Source organism: Nomascus leucogenys, chromosome 5 (genome assembly GCF_006542625.1).
Source record: "Nomascus leucogenys isolate Asia chromosome 5, Asia_NLE_v1, whole genome shotgun sequence".
Classification (NCBI taxonomy): domain Eukaryota; kingdom Metazoa; phylum Chordata; class Mammalia; order Primates; family Hylobatidae; genus Nomascus; species Nomascus leucogenys.
In genome coordinates this window covers 62,420,948-62,436,720 of record NC_044385.1, presented here as the reverse complement: position 1 = coordinate 62,436,720, position 15,773 = coordinate 62,420,948, and the positions used below count along the sequence as shown (strand labels likewise).

Here is a 15,773-nt window from a genome sequence, read left to right as displayed (position 1 = left end):
GAAGAGATCAGTGAACTTGTGGATATTAGCAGTAGAAATTAACCAAAATGAAGCAAACAGAGAAAAGAAGAAGGCAGAGAAGGACAAAATAGCAATGACCTGTGGGTCACTATCAAGCTATTTAATATATGTATACCCGAGAGTGCCAGAAAAGCTGGTCAGGGAGGAGGTGGAAAGAGGGGAATAGGCAGAAAAAAAGAAAGACATAATTGATGAAAATTATTCAAATCTGATGAAAACTATGAACTCACAGATCCGAGAAGCCTAATGAACCCCAGGGAGGATAAACTCCAAGGAACCTCATCAAACCGCTTAAAACCAATGATAAGAATAAAATCTTAAAAGTAGCTACAGGAGGGGAAAGGATAGTAATTTACAAATAATGAAATAAAGATGGGAGTCAGGCTGACTTTTCATTAGAAACAATGCAGACCGGAAGATAATGGAACATCTTTAAACGAAGGAAAACAAAAAACAACAACAAAATCCTATCAACTTAGAATTCTCTGTTTACAGAAAATAACTTCGAAATTTCTGTTTAGAGAAAATAACTTCAAAATAAGTAATCTGTGTTCCAACCAATGGCAGGGGGAAAATCTTGAATACATGAGACAATGGATAAAGTATACAAAAGAGATCGATGAACTTGAAGATACAGCAATAGGATCTATACAAAATGAAACAGAAAAAATACAAAAAATGAACAGTGCATCAGTGAGCTGTGGGAGGACTGTGAGTGACTGATAACAGGTATAATTGGAGTCCCCACAGTAATAGGGGGACAGAGATGACTAAATAATGGCTAACAATATTTTCCAAATTTGATTAAAGCTCTAAAACCAGAGATCCAAAAAGCTCAACTAATCCCAAGCACAAGAAACTAGAAAACTAGATCAAGATATATCATAATCAAATTGCATGAAGTAGTGATAGAGTCTTAAAAGTAGCCATAGAAAAAAACATATACAGACTAACGAAAATAAGAGTTTTCTTATCAGAAAAATGCAACCCAGAAGCATAACATTTAGCAACATCTAAAATTTTTTGTTTTGTTTTTGAGACAGAGTCTTGCTCTGTTGCCCAGGCTGCAATGTGTTGGTGCCATCTCAGCTCACTGCAATCTCTGTCTCCCAGGTTCAAGCGATGCTTGTGCCTCAGCCTTCCGAGTAGCTGGGACTACAGGTGTGCACCACCACACCCAGCTGATTTTTGTATTTTTAGTAGAGACTGGGTTTCGCCATGTTGGCCAGGCTGGTCTTGAACTCCTGGCCCCCAGTGATTCACATGCCTCGGCCTCCCAAAGTGCTGGGACTACAGCCATGACCCACTGTGTCTGGCTAACATCTATTATTTTATACCAAGCAAAAATGTCTTTAAAAAATGAAAGCAAGTAAGTCATTTTCAGACCAAAAATAGGCAATTCAGTTAATCTAGGGAAAAAACCCATAACTCTTACAAATAGGTCACTCAATCTTCAAATATTTTTCCCTTCTTTTTGATGACTTTGGTATATAGCTAGCCTAAAATGGATGGAAACTGGAAAGAAATGGAAACTATCAGTCATCTCAAGAATATACTCTTGTTTATATTTGGGGTAAAACTGCAGTATGTGGTTGGTTTTCCTTGATTTAGGACACAACAGAATACACAATTCATTTCTATGATAGGATCTTTGAAGTTGCGGCTAATAACTATAAATTTTTATAATCCTTTACTTCAAGTTATTTGCATTTTGAAGAAAAAAATCTTATTTTTTTAGTGAATCATCTTTTTCTTCTACTTTCGATTCAAATATATAAACTCTCCTTAACCTCATCTAATTAAAAAATGACAAATAAAATATTTTATGTATAAAAAGATATTTTGAGTTTTCATTCTCAAAGTCTGTAAGAATATCATTATATATTATATTCTCTAAATCTGAAGACATATAACCAGAAAAAGAGACCACCACAGATGCCGTAATCTCTGACACCCACATTTTATAAATTACCTTGAAAATATTGGAAGTAGCCAATATTTCTTTTCATCACCAAAGACTTGTCTCCAATTTTTACTGCATCCAAGAGAGAAACCATTTCCATCAGGTCCATATGAAAACGTGGGTGCACGGAATGATTCTGTTAAATATACATACATATATAAACTAATTAATCTATTTAAAAATTACAGGAGGGATGGAAATTACCAATTTTCTTGCTTATATCTTTGACATAAAAACTGTAAATATAATTTAAAATAAATAATACATTAGTAGCAATTAAAAGATAAATTTCTGAAACTTCTTTTGGGAAAAAATAGCACATTTAATATTTCATCAACCTTATAAAGTATTATGTCAAAATAATTATCAAATATTACTGAAAATCTAGTATTGTGTGCTCAGTATCTCTTGGCTTTTTTTTCCTACAAGATATTCTAACTCCTGCAACTTCACTCATTATTTATGCATTTCCTACTATGTTCCTGATAGCATTGTACCAGGTATTTGGGATTCAAAGATAAATGAGATAAAATTCCTACCCAAGAACCTAGAGTCTAGCAAAAATTACAATGTTATAAGTGCTAACATAGCCATGATGTACTGGGAGCACAGAGGTGAAGGAAGCTAATTTTGTCTCGACAGAGATATATATGTGCCTTGGGGGTGCTTGTAGGGAAAGGTGATCAAGCTGAGAGTGACTAGACCATTATTTCAAGCTTGGTTGTTAAGTGATGTAGAGTGAGGTCTGGAGAAAGATACAGGCTTCACAAAAAATGTTTTTTAATTTAAAAATAGAATGCACTTCAGTGTGTTTTATAAGCTAAGGATAAGAACCCAGGGCATTGGGAGGGATTGCTGATAGAAAAAAGTAAAATAAAAACTGAAGAAAGGGATCCTAGAAGAGATGGGAAGGGTCTAGAAAAGTTGTAAAGGTTAACCTTGAATACCAGAAAAGACATCTTTCTTCCTCAGAAGTTAGAGGCAGGTGAGAGTGATGGGTGTGAAAGAAGAAATGTTTGTATGAGGCTATAAAGACATTAAGATGAGAGTTTACTTGTGACTCCTTCTGATTTTTCTACTAGGGACTCATAAAATGGGTAAGGAGAGTGGGAGAATTATGAAAATCTGGAATAACCGTCTTGGGTAACAGGTGAGGGACCTGACCAGAAACATGTGACATTACTGCCAAACAGAGCTAAGGCCCTCAATGAGGCCTAACATCTGTAGCTATAGCAAACCTTATGGAGTAAGACATCCTTCAACAGCTTTCAACAGCCCCACTGTGCACGCGGATAGAGGATGGCTGGATAACCAGAGCCATGAATTAGCAGAATAATGACAGAAAGTCTAGGCACCAAAGATGTAAGGAGCTGTTTTTGTCAAGAGCTGCTAAAGTCATTTACCATAGGATCTAGAATGGACATGGGTGAGAAATAAAACCAGAAGGGAAAGAAAAACTTAGGAGAAAATTGTTGGAGAATAGAAGACTCAGGAAGTACATTAGAATACAGCAAATAGAGAATAACATATTCAAGTTTAAAATTTCATTTTCAGGGGTTCTTCAGTTCTAAGCGATTAAAAAGCTCAGAATCAAAGGGACTAGCTTGCCTGTTTGGGATAATGGCATTAGCTTAAATGTAGGAACTCATTAAATGAGGGTAAACGATCTCAAGGAGGGTAGGTGACAGTTATGAAGAAGACAGAGGTGATACAGCAGAATAAGACACCCTCAAATCTAAGAACAAACATCTGAATGTAGCAGTGGAGAATTAGCTAAAGACCAGGGCTGTGGGGGATGAAGCTGTAAAAAAAGTGGTGTGCTAAGCAATGTTTTTTCAAAGTGTGCGTTAGAACACCTTAATAGACCACATAATCAACTGAGTGACTTGCAACCCGCATTTCCTTTTAAGAAACTAGAAAAGAAGGCCAGGCGCGGTGGCTCACTCTTGTAATCCCAGCACTTTGGGAGGCCGAGGCGGGCGGATCATGAGGTCAGGAAATCGAGACCACGGTGAAACCCCGTCTCTACTGAAAATACAAAAAATTAGCTGGGCGTGGTGGCGGGCGCCTGTAGTCCCAGCTACTCAGAGAGGCTGAGGCAGAAGAATGGCGTGAACCCGGGAGGCGGAGCTTGCAGTGAGCCGATATTGCGCCACTGCACTCCAGCCTGGGTGACACAGCGAGACTCCGTCTCAAAAAAAAAAGAAACTAGAAAAGAAAATATCAGAATACACTGCATATGGTAGAGATTAAAAAGGTTTTGTGAAACTTTTGCTTATTTTATTTATATAATTTTATAAATATTTGTGCATGTTTTAAGTCATGATATGAAATGCTGCATTTCTTACTGTGGCCACCGGCAAAAAACAGTTTGAAAAAGATTGTTCAAGAGAACAGCAGGTTCCCTAGAAATGCCAATCTCTCACATACCTACAGGGGCTGGGCAGGAAACAAAAAAGGCACGACTGGCAAGACCTGTGGCAAATGACAGTGTCCACACCCTATCTAAATCCATGCCCTATCTTGGGCAGTCCACCACTGCTTAGCTCCATTTCACTGATGCCAAGTGGGAAAACGGGCCTACTACCACTAGACTGATCAGTTTTGAAAAGAAGAAATCTGGTTTTCTTTGTGAAATCGCTCACATAGATTTTATTGGTTGGGGAGAACTTAAAAGGCTGGACTTTGCCTGTAGGCTGCCTTTTTGTCATCTTCAATTAAAGGTAAAGAGATGGCAGAATATTCTATAAAGACAACAAAAAAAGTAGTTAATAGGGATAAGAAATTTTATTTACATAAAAAAAAATTTTATTTACATGGAAAAGGGATGAAGGTATGATGGAATTGGAAGAAAAGGAATAAATCCTCACACTGGAAGCCCACCATAACTTACAACACAGCTCAGTAACACAACATTAAAATGATCCAATACTAAAGCATCTACATGTCTCACCTGAAATCCCTTAATTTTTCTATAATTAAAAACTGTTTCCCTCCAACTTACTTGGCAGATATATGGCTGCAGATTGCAGGTGGATTTTAACTTTTTTACAAAACACTACCATAAAAATCCTTATTTTGTGTCTTGGTATGTTAGCAGATACATGAATATTTCAGTGATAACATAGCAGTGCTTCTTACATGTCAATAGTTCAGTGAGCAATGCCACCATTGTTATTTAGGGAATGTTTGTCCAATTATGTGAATACCTTACTTTTCCCCCTATATTTTCATTTTTTAAAATGAGCAAACAAAAAGAGAAATAAATGCTAATACTAGTGACACAATATGTAAGTCTCACTGACAACTGACACAAAGATGGAAATAATGAGGCATGTCAAAAGCACTATTCCTTAGCCTCAGTCATGGAACATATGCCAGTTAAATTTGTGTTTAACTGTGGGGGAAAAAAGTAAAGAATATATATGGACTGGGCAAGGTGACTTGCATCTGTAATCCTAGCATTTTGGGAGGCCAAAGTGGGAGGATCACTCAAGCCCAGGAGTTTGAGACCAGCCTGGGCAACATAGCAAGACCCCATCTTCATAAGAAATAAATACATTAGCCGGGTGTGGTAGTGCACACCTGTAGACCCAGCTACTTGGGAGGCTGAGGTGGGAACACTGCTTAAGTCCGGGAGGTCAAGGCTGCAGTGAGCTGTGGTGGCACTACTGCACTCTAGCCAGGGCAAGAGTGAGACTCTGTCTCAAAAAAAGAATATACATGAAATACATTGTTATGTTTTAGCTAAAAGATAAGCTATAATTGAGGATATAAAGGTTTTATTTGAGAACAAACTTCCTTAAAGCATGTAGATCTACTGTCTATCCCTTATAGATTAATTTTTTTTTTTTTGAGATAGGGTCTTACTCTCATTGCCCAGGCTGGAGTGCAATGGTGCAATTTTGGCTCACTGCAGCTAGTTTTGTTTTGTATTTTTAGTAGAGACAGGGTTTCTCCATGTTGCCCAGGCTGGTCTCGAACTCCTGGACTCAAGCGATCCACCCACCTTGGCCTCCCAAAATGCTGGGATTACAGGTGTGAGCCACTGTGCCCGGCCTCTCATAGATTAATTTTTGAAACGACACTGTATGAATGCAGGAAAGTTTTTATTTATTAAAATTTATAAAATAGTTCTCCACTTTTATATATAACACATTACTGAAAATATGTTAAAAAGTCAGTCTCATTTCCTCAACCTTCTCCAAAATAATGAACCTTTATTATAAAACCATTGTCCCCATCCAGTCACAATTAATTTTACTACAGAATTATTTTATTTTTATTTTTTAGAGACTGGGTATCCCTATGTTGTCTAGGCTGTCCTCCAGGGCTCAGGGGATTCTCCCACCTCTGTCTCCTCAGTAGCTGAGATTATTAGGTACGTGCCACCAATTCCAGAGTCAGAATTGTCTTACACTTCTGTATCATCTGACCCTTGTCCTTCTCTAGATTTCATATTTATTTATGGTCATTGTCCTAAGTAATTATAATTTATTTTAACCTACTTACCTATTGTTGTTCTATTTTTTCCAACTAGCCAGCAGTGGTAGCTGAAAAGTGAGAGGACGCTGATGAAGAACATTGCAGACACAAAGAAAAGAAAAAGTACGTGGAATTTTGCACGTGTATCTGTCAGTTCATTCTGAGGAGGAAAAAAAGAAGTTAATTTTGAGGACAGTCAACCTCTAAAATATAACTTACAAGTTAGTTCTGCCTAAAGATTGTTGAATATATCAAAATACTTGCCATATTTGAAAAATAATAAATTACTTAATATATCCCAATGCAACAAGGGCAAAAGCAAAGAATTGGTATTACCAAAGCAACCTGCTTATCTAGGAGTTCAGGAAGAGTTATTTAAAATACTGCTCTTAAATTTTTTTAAATTTTAGCTTGGCATGGTGGTACATACCTGTAATCCCAGCTATTGGGGAGACTGAGACAGGAGGGTCACCTGAGCCTAGGAGTTCTAGGCCATCCTGGGCAACATAGTGAGACCCTGTCTCATAAAAAAAAAAAAATAGCAATACTTTCAGTAATAAAGTGAAAAGATCGACTCTGCTACCCAACAAATTTTCTTTTGTACTTTATGTATATATTCAAGCTTTCTCCAACATCCGACATATATAAGCTCCCCGTATCTACACAAAAATATTTGCTTATTTTATTTAGATTTGCTGCTAACTAAAAACTAATTGTGAAATATTTCTGAACTTCTCTAATCTCTATTTTCAGACCACCTTACCCGTGCCTTCAGCTGCTTCAATTCCTACTTTTTTCATCTGTATGTCTACAGAGCCTTTGTGCATAGTTAACAATTTTGATAGATAAATTTACCACAAGGTATTAATGAATGAAAACAGCTTCTCTGGTATCCCTTCTTATGACTATATACATTTTAACAGAAGCAAACTAGAGCCTAGAAGAAATTACTACCGTTAATAGAAGGAGGAGGCCTTTAAATGTTAGCTCTTAAAATAAACCATATAGGCAAAGCACCTACTCCACCAGAACATGAGGCTGTTCTGCTTGATTTAAGAAGTATTACAGACTAAAAGAAGGCTATTAGCATTAGGTTATTGTGACATTGATCTTTTTCTCTTTTCTTCAAGAGTAACCAACATGTTTCAAATGTTTCAAACATATCAAGTGAGTCTTCTAACTGACCATCTTGTGAAGCTAAATTTATTAAATATATTCACTATAAATGTCACAAAAGAGATCATGAGAATGTCATGGTAATGATGTATTTTACCTTTGGACAACTCTCTGTAGATTTCCTGCGGCAAAGCTTGTGCAAATAGAGACATATATTAAGAAACCAATTTTTATGCAAAATTATCCTAAACACTAGTTTTATAAATCCTGTTGAAGGAACACTAAGATGTTGCTTTCTAATGGCCATCTACAACATTTTCTCAAGAAATACAAAAGAGAAAATAGGCAAGAACATGCAGCTCTTCAAAAGCACATTTCTTTTTTTTTTTTTTTTTAAAGATACAAGGTCTTGGCTGGGTGCAGTGGCTCACACCTGTAATCCCAGTACTTTGGGAGGTAGAGGCAGGTGGATCACCTGAGGTCAAGAGTTCGAGACCAGCCTGGCCAACATGGTGAAACCCCGTCTCTACTAAAAATGCAAAAATTAGCCGGGCATGGTGGTACACACCTGTAATCCCAGCTACTTGGGAGGATGAGGCAGGAGAATCACTTAACCCAGAAGGTGGATGTTGCAGTGAGCCAAGATCGCACTGCTGCACTCCAGCCTAGGCGACACAGCGAGTCTCAAAAAAAAAAAAAAAAAAAAAAAAAAATACAAGGTCTCACTAAGGCACCAGAGCTAGGGCTAGTCTTGAACTCCTGGTCTTAAGTGATCCTGGCCTCCCAAAGTGCTGGACTACAGGCGTGAGCCACCTGTGCAGACACATTTCAGTCTAGGGAAGAATAAAATAAAATGTTTTTAGCCAATATTGAAAACAAACAAACAAACCTCTGACTAGTTTCTAAAAACTAGATCTGATGACTTCTTACCACCTTCACTGCTTCTACCTTATTCCACCCGGGATGCTGCAACAGCCTCTACCATGTGAGCCTGTGTATTGGTACTTGCCCTCTCCCATGTATTCTCAGCTCAGCAATCAGAGTGAGCCTTGCACAAGTCGGATCATGTCCCCACCTGGCTGCTAGTAAAAGCCACAGTCATTTCAATACTCTCCAAGGCCCTCTGTCATTTTGGCCCCCTCTTGGTCCATTCCTTTCAGTCTCCTTTCCGCTCGTTCTACCCCAGCCACAATAGCCTTCTTGTGTTACTGAAACACGGCAGGGACACGTATCATGTCCTCTGGGCCGGAATGCTCTTCTCTCAGATATCCATTAATTCCCTTCAAGTTTTTGCTTAAATCCTACCTTCTAAATGAGGTCTACCCTGACTGTGCTATTCAGTACTGCCACCTGCCCTATCATGCCACCGCCCAATACTTAAATCTCTTACCCTGCTCATTATTTATTACTTGTCCCCCTCCTTCTCAAAAGCAAGCTCTATAAAGACAGAACTCTGCCCGTTTTTTCAGAGATATACTACAAGTCTCTAGAGTACTACCTGCCATATAGTAGGTACTAAATACATATTTCTTGAATGAATGAAGAAAAAGGTAGATTTACATTTACTAGTCTTTTTTTACTCAGAATTAATCCAAAAAAGTTATTCATTCTTTAATAAATCATTGCATACAAACATTGCTGAATTTTCTGATAGAGAAATGTGAAATTAAGTAATTTAGATTTCATCTATCTGGCACTGAATCTGTTTAAGTAAGGGGTATGGTTAGTATGTTGTGAACTGAACAAAGGTGCCAGCTAAGGGGGAAATCAAAAGCCAAAATCCATGAGGCTGACAACATACAGGTAGGGGTGTTCTCTTCTAATACGTGCAGAGGCATTGTAAGTGTTAGCATCCCCTGGTTTTAAATACCCAAACTTTAAACATCTAATGAAGTTTAAATCCTTCTAAAATGTAGTAGGTATCTCCTAGAAATAGAATCGTGCTTGATGACTCAGGGCTTTAATTATATTCTTCCCAACTATGAGTAGCAAGTTATAGTGGAAAGTAGCTGGATCCTGGAATACCCAGATTTTAGTTTAAATTCTTCCTTTTTTTTTTTTTTTTTAGACGGAGTCTCAATCTGTAGCCCAGGCTGGAGTGCAGTGGTACAATCTCAGCTCACTGCAAGCTCTGCCTTCCAGGTTCACGCCATTCTTCTGCCTCAGCCTCCTGAGTAGCTGGGACTACAGGTGCCAGCCACCACGCCCAGCTAATTTTTTGTATTTTTAGTAGAGACGGGGTTTCACCGTGTTAGCTAGGATGGTCTTGATCTCCTGACCTCGCGATCCGCCCGCCTCGGCCTCCCAAAGTGCTGGGATTACAGGCGTGAGCCACCGCACCCAGCCTGAATTCTTCCTATGTTTTTAAGTATGTGACCTTCGGTAGTTGCGTAATTTCTCCAATTTGTTTCCAACTCTGAAAACTGAAATAATAATGGCCCCCTTCTATATAAATCATATTTTCTTCTTTTCTTTTTCTTTTTTTTTTTGAGACAGAGTCTTGCTCTGTCACCAGGCTGGAGTGCAGTGGTGTGATCTGTGATCTTGGTTCACTGCAACCTCCGCCTCCCAGGTTCAAGCGATTCTCCTGCCTCAGCTTCCTGAGTAGCTGGGACTACAGGTGTGCGCCACCACACCTGGCTAATTTTGTATTTTTAGTAGAGACGGGGTTTCACCATTGTTGGCCAGGATGGTCTCGATCTCCTGACCTCATGATCTGCCCGCCTTGGCCTCCCAAAGTGCTGGAATTACAGGCATAAGCCACCGCACCCAACCCTATTTTATTATTTTCTATATTCCTGATGCTCTGGCATCTGGGGCCTCACTAACTGGGGAGAAACTATCCCTCCCCGGGCTAACCAGTTCTTAAGAGACAGCAAACCACTCACCCAGGAGTACATCTTTCGTACACAAACTAAACAATCCAGATCCCACACTGAGAACTGCTTCTTCTATCTGCCTTTTATACTCCAGAAGGCAGCAGTCCTCTGCCTTCATCATCCCAGGACCAGGTATAAGGCAACTAGAGATAGCCCCGATACCTGAGTCCTCTGCAATGCCTGCAGCCAGCCAATCCGAAATCTGCTCACCTTGCCTTCCCCACAGGAACCACAATGAAGGCTCTGGTTCCCACATAGTGCTTCCTATCCTGGGGCCCCTTCCTCTTGGCACTGTAACAAACTATCTTTTCAGTGGCAATTGTCTCCTCATCTATTGGCCTCACCATACCTGAATAACAAAACCTACGTTGTAAAACACCTTCACAAGGTTTTTAGAAAGAGTAGATGTAAAAGTACTTTTTAACTACAATAATCCCTCCTCCAAAATCAGAGATTTAAAGGTAAAAACAAAAATAACAAAAGTACCAGAGGAAAAAACAGAACAATATCTGTATTAATTTATATGGAATAGACAACAGACAGGTATCATATATAAAAACAACTGCTTTAAAAATATAAAACTTTGATGTCACAAAAACAAAAGAAAGCAGGAATGTAGGCCATAAACAGAAAATGTGGGCCAGGCGTGGTGGCTCACACCTATTATCCCAATACTTTAGGAGGCCGAGGTAGGTGGATCACCTAACGTAAGGAGTTCAAGACTAGTCTGGCCAACATGGCGAAACCCTGTCTCTACTAAAAATACAAAAATTAACCAGGCGTGGTGGCGCATGCCTGTAGTCCCAGCTACTCAGGAGGCGACGGCAGGAAAATCGCTTGAATCCGGGAGGTAAAGGTTACAGTGAGCTGAGATTATGCCACTGCACTCCAGCCTGCATGACAGAGTGAGACTCTGTCTCAAAAAAAAAGAAAACCCAGAAAATGTGGAAAAAGCATTTGTAACCCATGACAGAAAAAGGATTAATATCTTTAGGAGTGTCTCACATATTCTGGTTAGGAGTCCTTTGTGAGATATATGCATTGTAAATATCTTCTCCTAGTCAGTAGCTTGCCTTTTCACTCCAAAAGTCATCTTTTTATAAAAAGTTCTTTATTTTAATGAAGTCCAATTTATTGATCTTTTCTTTTATGGTGATTGCTATGTTCAGTGTAAGAACTCCTCATTTGGGCTGGCTGCGGTGACTCGTGCCTGTAATCCCAGCATTTTGGGAGACCGAGGCGGGCGGATCACCTGAGGTCAGGAGTTCAAGACTAGCCTGGCCAACATGGTAAAACTCCGTCTCTGCTAGAGAATCACTTGAACCCAGGAAGTGGAGGTTGCAGTGAGCCGAGATCGTGCCATCACACTCTAGCCTGGGTGACAAGAGCGAAACTCCATCTCAAAAAAAAAAAAAAAAGAAATCCTCATCTAACTCAAGGTCAAGAATAAAGATTAGTGGCTGGGCTCGGTGGCTCACACCTGTAATCCCAGCACTTTGGGAGGCTGAGGTGGGAGGACTGTTTGAGATCAGGACTTATAGACCAGCTCATGGTGAAACCCCATCTCTACAAAAAATACAAAAACCAGCTGGGCATGGTGGTGCCTGCCCACGGTCCCAGCTACTCGGGGGCTTGAGGCAGGAGGATTGCTTGAGCCTGGGAGATTGAAACTGCAGTGAGCCGTGATCGCACCACTGCCCAGCCTGGGAGACAGAGTGGGACCGTATCTCAAAAAACAAAACAACAACAACAAAAAAAGATTAGTATCTTTAATGTAAGACAAACTCGTTCATGTGTAAATATGAAAACCTACTAGAAACGGGCAAAGAACACAATAGAAATTTCACAAAAAAGACATGCCAGTGGCTAGCAAGCACATCCTCATAAGCATATGCAAAACAAAAATATTTTCCTCTGCTCATAAATTGGCAGATTGTACTTAAGAAAGCAGAGAATAAAGACAGGAAATTAGAAGATTGAGGGTCTAAACCACGTCTGTGATATTAGGAATAGGAATGATTTGAGGCACAGAGTTGGAAAAAAACAAAATAAATAACATCTACTGACTGCTTTCCATGTATTTACACTATTTATTTTAATCATTAAATCAATCCTATAAGTTATTACCTCAATTTTAAAAATGAAAGAACAAAGAGTCTAAAGTTTAAGTATCTTGATTCTGGCTATTCACTCAGCAAATATTTACTGAACACCTACTGTGTGTTCAGTACTGGGTGATTAAGAAACATAAACAAACAGGCTGGGCACGGTGGCTCACGCCTGTAATCCCAGCACTTTGGGAGGCTGAGGCGGGCAGATCACAAGGTCAGGAGATCGAGACCATCCTGGCTAACATGGTGAAACCCCATCTCTACTAAAAATACAAAAAATTAGCCGGGCAAGGTGGTGGGCGCCTGTAGTCCCAGCTACTCAGGAGGCAGGCTGAGGCAGGAGAATGGCGTGAACCCGGGAGGCGGAGCTGGCAGTGAGCCGAGATCGTGCTACTGCACTCCAGCTTGGGCGACAGAGCGAGACTCTGTCTCCAAAAAAAAAAAAAAAAAGAAAGAAACATAAATAAACAAAATAAATGAATATTCGTGCTCTCATGGAGCTTAGATTCTGGCAAATAAATACATACATGGCATTTACATGTAAAGAAAGCTCATTTTTTTCCCTAGTATATCACCCTGATTCTACACCTCAGTTTCATAAGGGAATAACAATAATTCCAAGACGCTATTAATTTTTCTACCTTGGAAACTGATAGATTTGTAAAGATTTTGTTCCCAATCAATCAGATGAACACAGAAAGAACAGTGAAAAGAAAATGAGGTTGGTTTGAGACGTGCTGATTTTTATGGTGTCTTCCTCATGTCTGCTGGTTCAATAAATAGCAACTGGAAACGGGAATGGGCTCAGCCCATGTGAGCACTAGGGCTAGGAACAGCAATTGTGAATGCCACAGGGGGACACACAATAACCCAGAAACACAGTAGAAAGAACCAAGAGTGAGACAGCCCAGGACTGAACCTATATTTAAAGGGCTGAAGGGGAAAGAGAAAGGAATGAATATTATCTTGAAACTTAAAGAGAGTTTAAATGAAGGAGAAAATGTTCATTTATTTTGAAATTATTTCTTGGCCAGGTGCGGTGGCTCACACTTGTAATCCCAGCGCTTTGGCAGGCCGAGGCAGGCAAATCACTTGAAGTCAGGGGCTCGAGACCAGCCTGGCCAGCATGGTGAAACCCTGTCTCTACTAAAAATACAAAAATTAGCCAGGCGTTGTGGCGGGGCACCTGTAATCCCAGCTACTCAGGAAGGCTGAGGCAGGAGAATCGCTTAAACCCAGAAGGCAGAGGTTATAGTAAGATGAGATCATGCCACTGCACTCCAGCCTGGGTGACCAAGCAAGATTCCGTCTCAAATAAAAATAAAATAAAATAAAATAAAAATAAAAATAAAATATAAATAAAATAATTTCTAAATTTTTCAAAAATGGTACATGCACAGAGAAAATTAAAATAATGCTAAAAAGCTATTAATGAAAAACAGCAGTTCTCCCACTTCCAAGAGGCAGTTACTTTCAATGTTTTTGGTAGTTTTTCCCCAAAAAATATATACTCCCCAAAAAATATATACTTAAAATTTTAAAACAAATTTTAAAGCTATATTTATCTGTTTTGAATATATTACTATTTGTCCATGTTATACAAAATCCAAAGGATAACTGTAAAAAGCATGTCTCCCTTCTAAGTGCCCTCCCCAGAGGCAACCACTGTTAAGAATTTTTTACTGCATTCTTCCAGATAAGACATATACAAATATATACACGTGTTATTGTGCTGTAGAAATGGCAGCATACTATATGCATTCTTCCGTACCTTGTTTTTTTCATGTTAATAATAGATCTCAAAGATCACCTCACATCATTTGTTACAAAGAGCTTCCTTATTCTTTCTTAAGCTGTATTGCATTCCTTTGTATAGATGTATCATAGTTTAAGGAGACCTCAGTTGATAAGATATCTGATTGTTTTCATTCATTTGCCATTTTAAGAAATGCTGTAAAATCTATAAAGACAGGAAGCAGTTTAGTGGCTGCCTGGGACTGAGGCAACCATTAAACTACTTCCTGTCTTTATAGATTTTATTACTATAAAATTGCAATAAGTCTCACCGACTCAAAGAAAAGCAATTTACCTCCCTAAAATGAATATGTCTTTGTTAGAATGTGGGTGAAAATAATTTGGATCACTAAAAGAGGCTCACTATATCCTGTTTAATATACATTTATTTACAAATAAATGTGTATATGAAAGTAAATTGTAGCCCTATCTGTCCTCTGATGGATTTATAAAACTCTAACTTGTAAAATTAAACTAAAGAATATCTACTTGTCATAAAAAATGAAGTAATTAGGAAGATAGCATCTTAAAGTCTTAAATACATGTTTCAAGATAGAAAAAAAGACTTACCGTCCAAAATTTTATAAAGTACTCTAAAACTGTTGCAGCCACGAAAAGGCAATATAATAGGGAATATAATAAAAACAGCAGGAAGAATTTGTAATTAGAAAATCCCACACAGTTATTCACCCTGGAAAAATAAAGAAAGCCACATTACAAAAGTAAGAAAAATGACAAATTCACAGAAATAGAAAGTGGGATGGAGGCTGCCAGGGGCTGGTGTGGTGTGGGGAAGGGGAGCTCTTTAATGAGAATAAAATTTCAGTTTTGCAGGATGAAAAAGTTCTGGAGATTAATTGCACAATAATTTGAACATACTTAACACTACTGAACTGTACCTTAAGAAACGGTTAAGATGGTACATCTTATGGGAGTCTCGTTCTGTTGCCCAGGCTGGAGTGCAGTGGCGCCATCTCGGCTCACTGCAACCTCTGCCTCCCAGGTTCACGCGATTCTCCTGCCTCAGACTCCTAAGTAGCTGGGATTACAGGCGCTCACCACAACGCCCAGCTAATTTTTGTATTTTTAGTAGAGATGGGGTTTCACCATGTTGCCCAAGCTGATCTTGAACTCCTGACCTCTTCGATGTTTTTTAAAACAATTAAAACATAGTAATTTAAAAAAATAAATTGGGCCGAGTGCAGTGGCTCATGCCTGTAATCCTAGTACTTCGGGAGGCCAAGGTGGGTGGATTGCTTGAGCCCAGGAGTTCAAGACCAGCCTGGGCAACATGAAGAAACCCCATCTCTATTAAAAATACAAAAAATCAGCCAGGCGTGGTGGTGCATGCCTGCAGTCCCAGCTACTTGAGAGACTGAGGTGGAAGAATCACCTGAGCCCAGA

At 39.1% G+C, this 15,773-nt stretch overlaps 1 protein-coding gene across 9 annotated transcripts in view; it reads right to left on the bottom strand.

Moving 5' to 3' along the window:
- Positions 1–15,773, bottom strand: part of ZDHHC20 (zinc finger DHHC-type containing 20) — an 83,818-nt gene that overhangs the window by 12,186 nt on the left and 55,859 nt on the right. For 5 of the 9 annotated variants that reach the window (XR_001115741.2, XM_030813253.1, XM_030813255.1 and 2 more), the window contains exons 7-9: positions 14,940–15,060; positions 6,497–6,629; positions 1,994–2,120 (exon numbers count right to left, since the gene is read on the bottom strand). Coding sequence is in view for 7 of the 9 variants with exons in the window: in XM_030813253.1 (XP_030669113.1) it covers positions 1,994–2,120; positions 6,497–6,629; positions 14,940–15,060 (381 nt within the window). In the remaining 2 variants the exon portion in view is untranslated. Of the gene's footprint in view, positions 1–1,993; positions 2,121–6,496; positions 6,630–7,742; positions 7,779–14,939; positions 15,061–15,773 lie in introns of all 9 variants that reach the window. The other 4 variants (XR_004030135.1, XM_030813251.1, XM_030813252.1 and 1 more) reach the window with 1 other exon arrangement.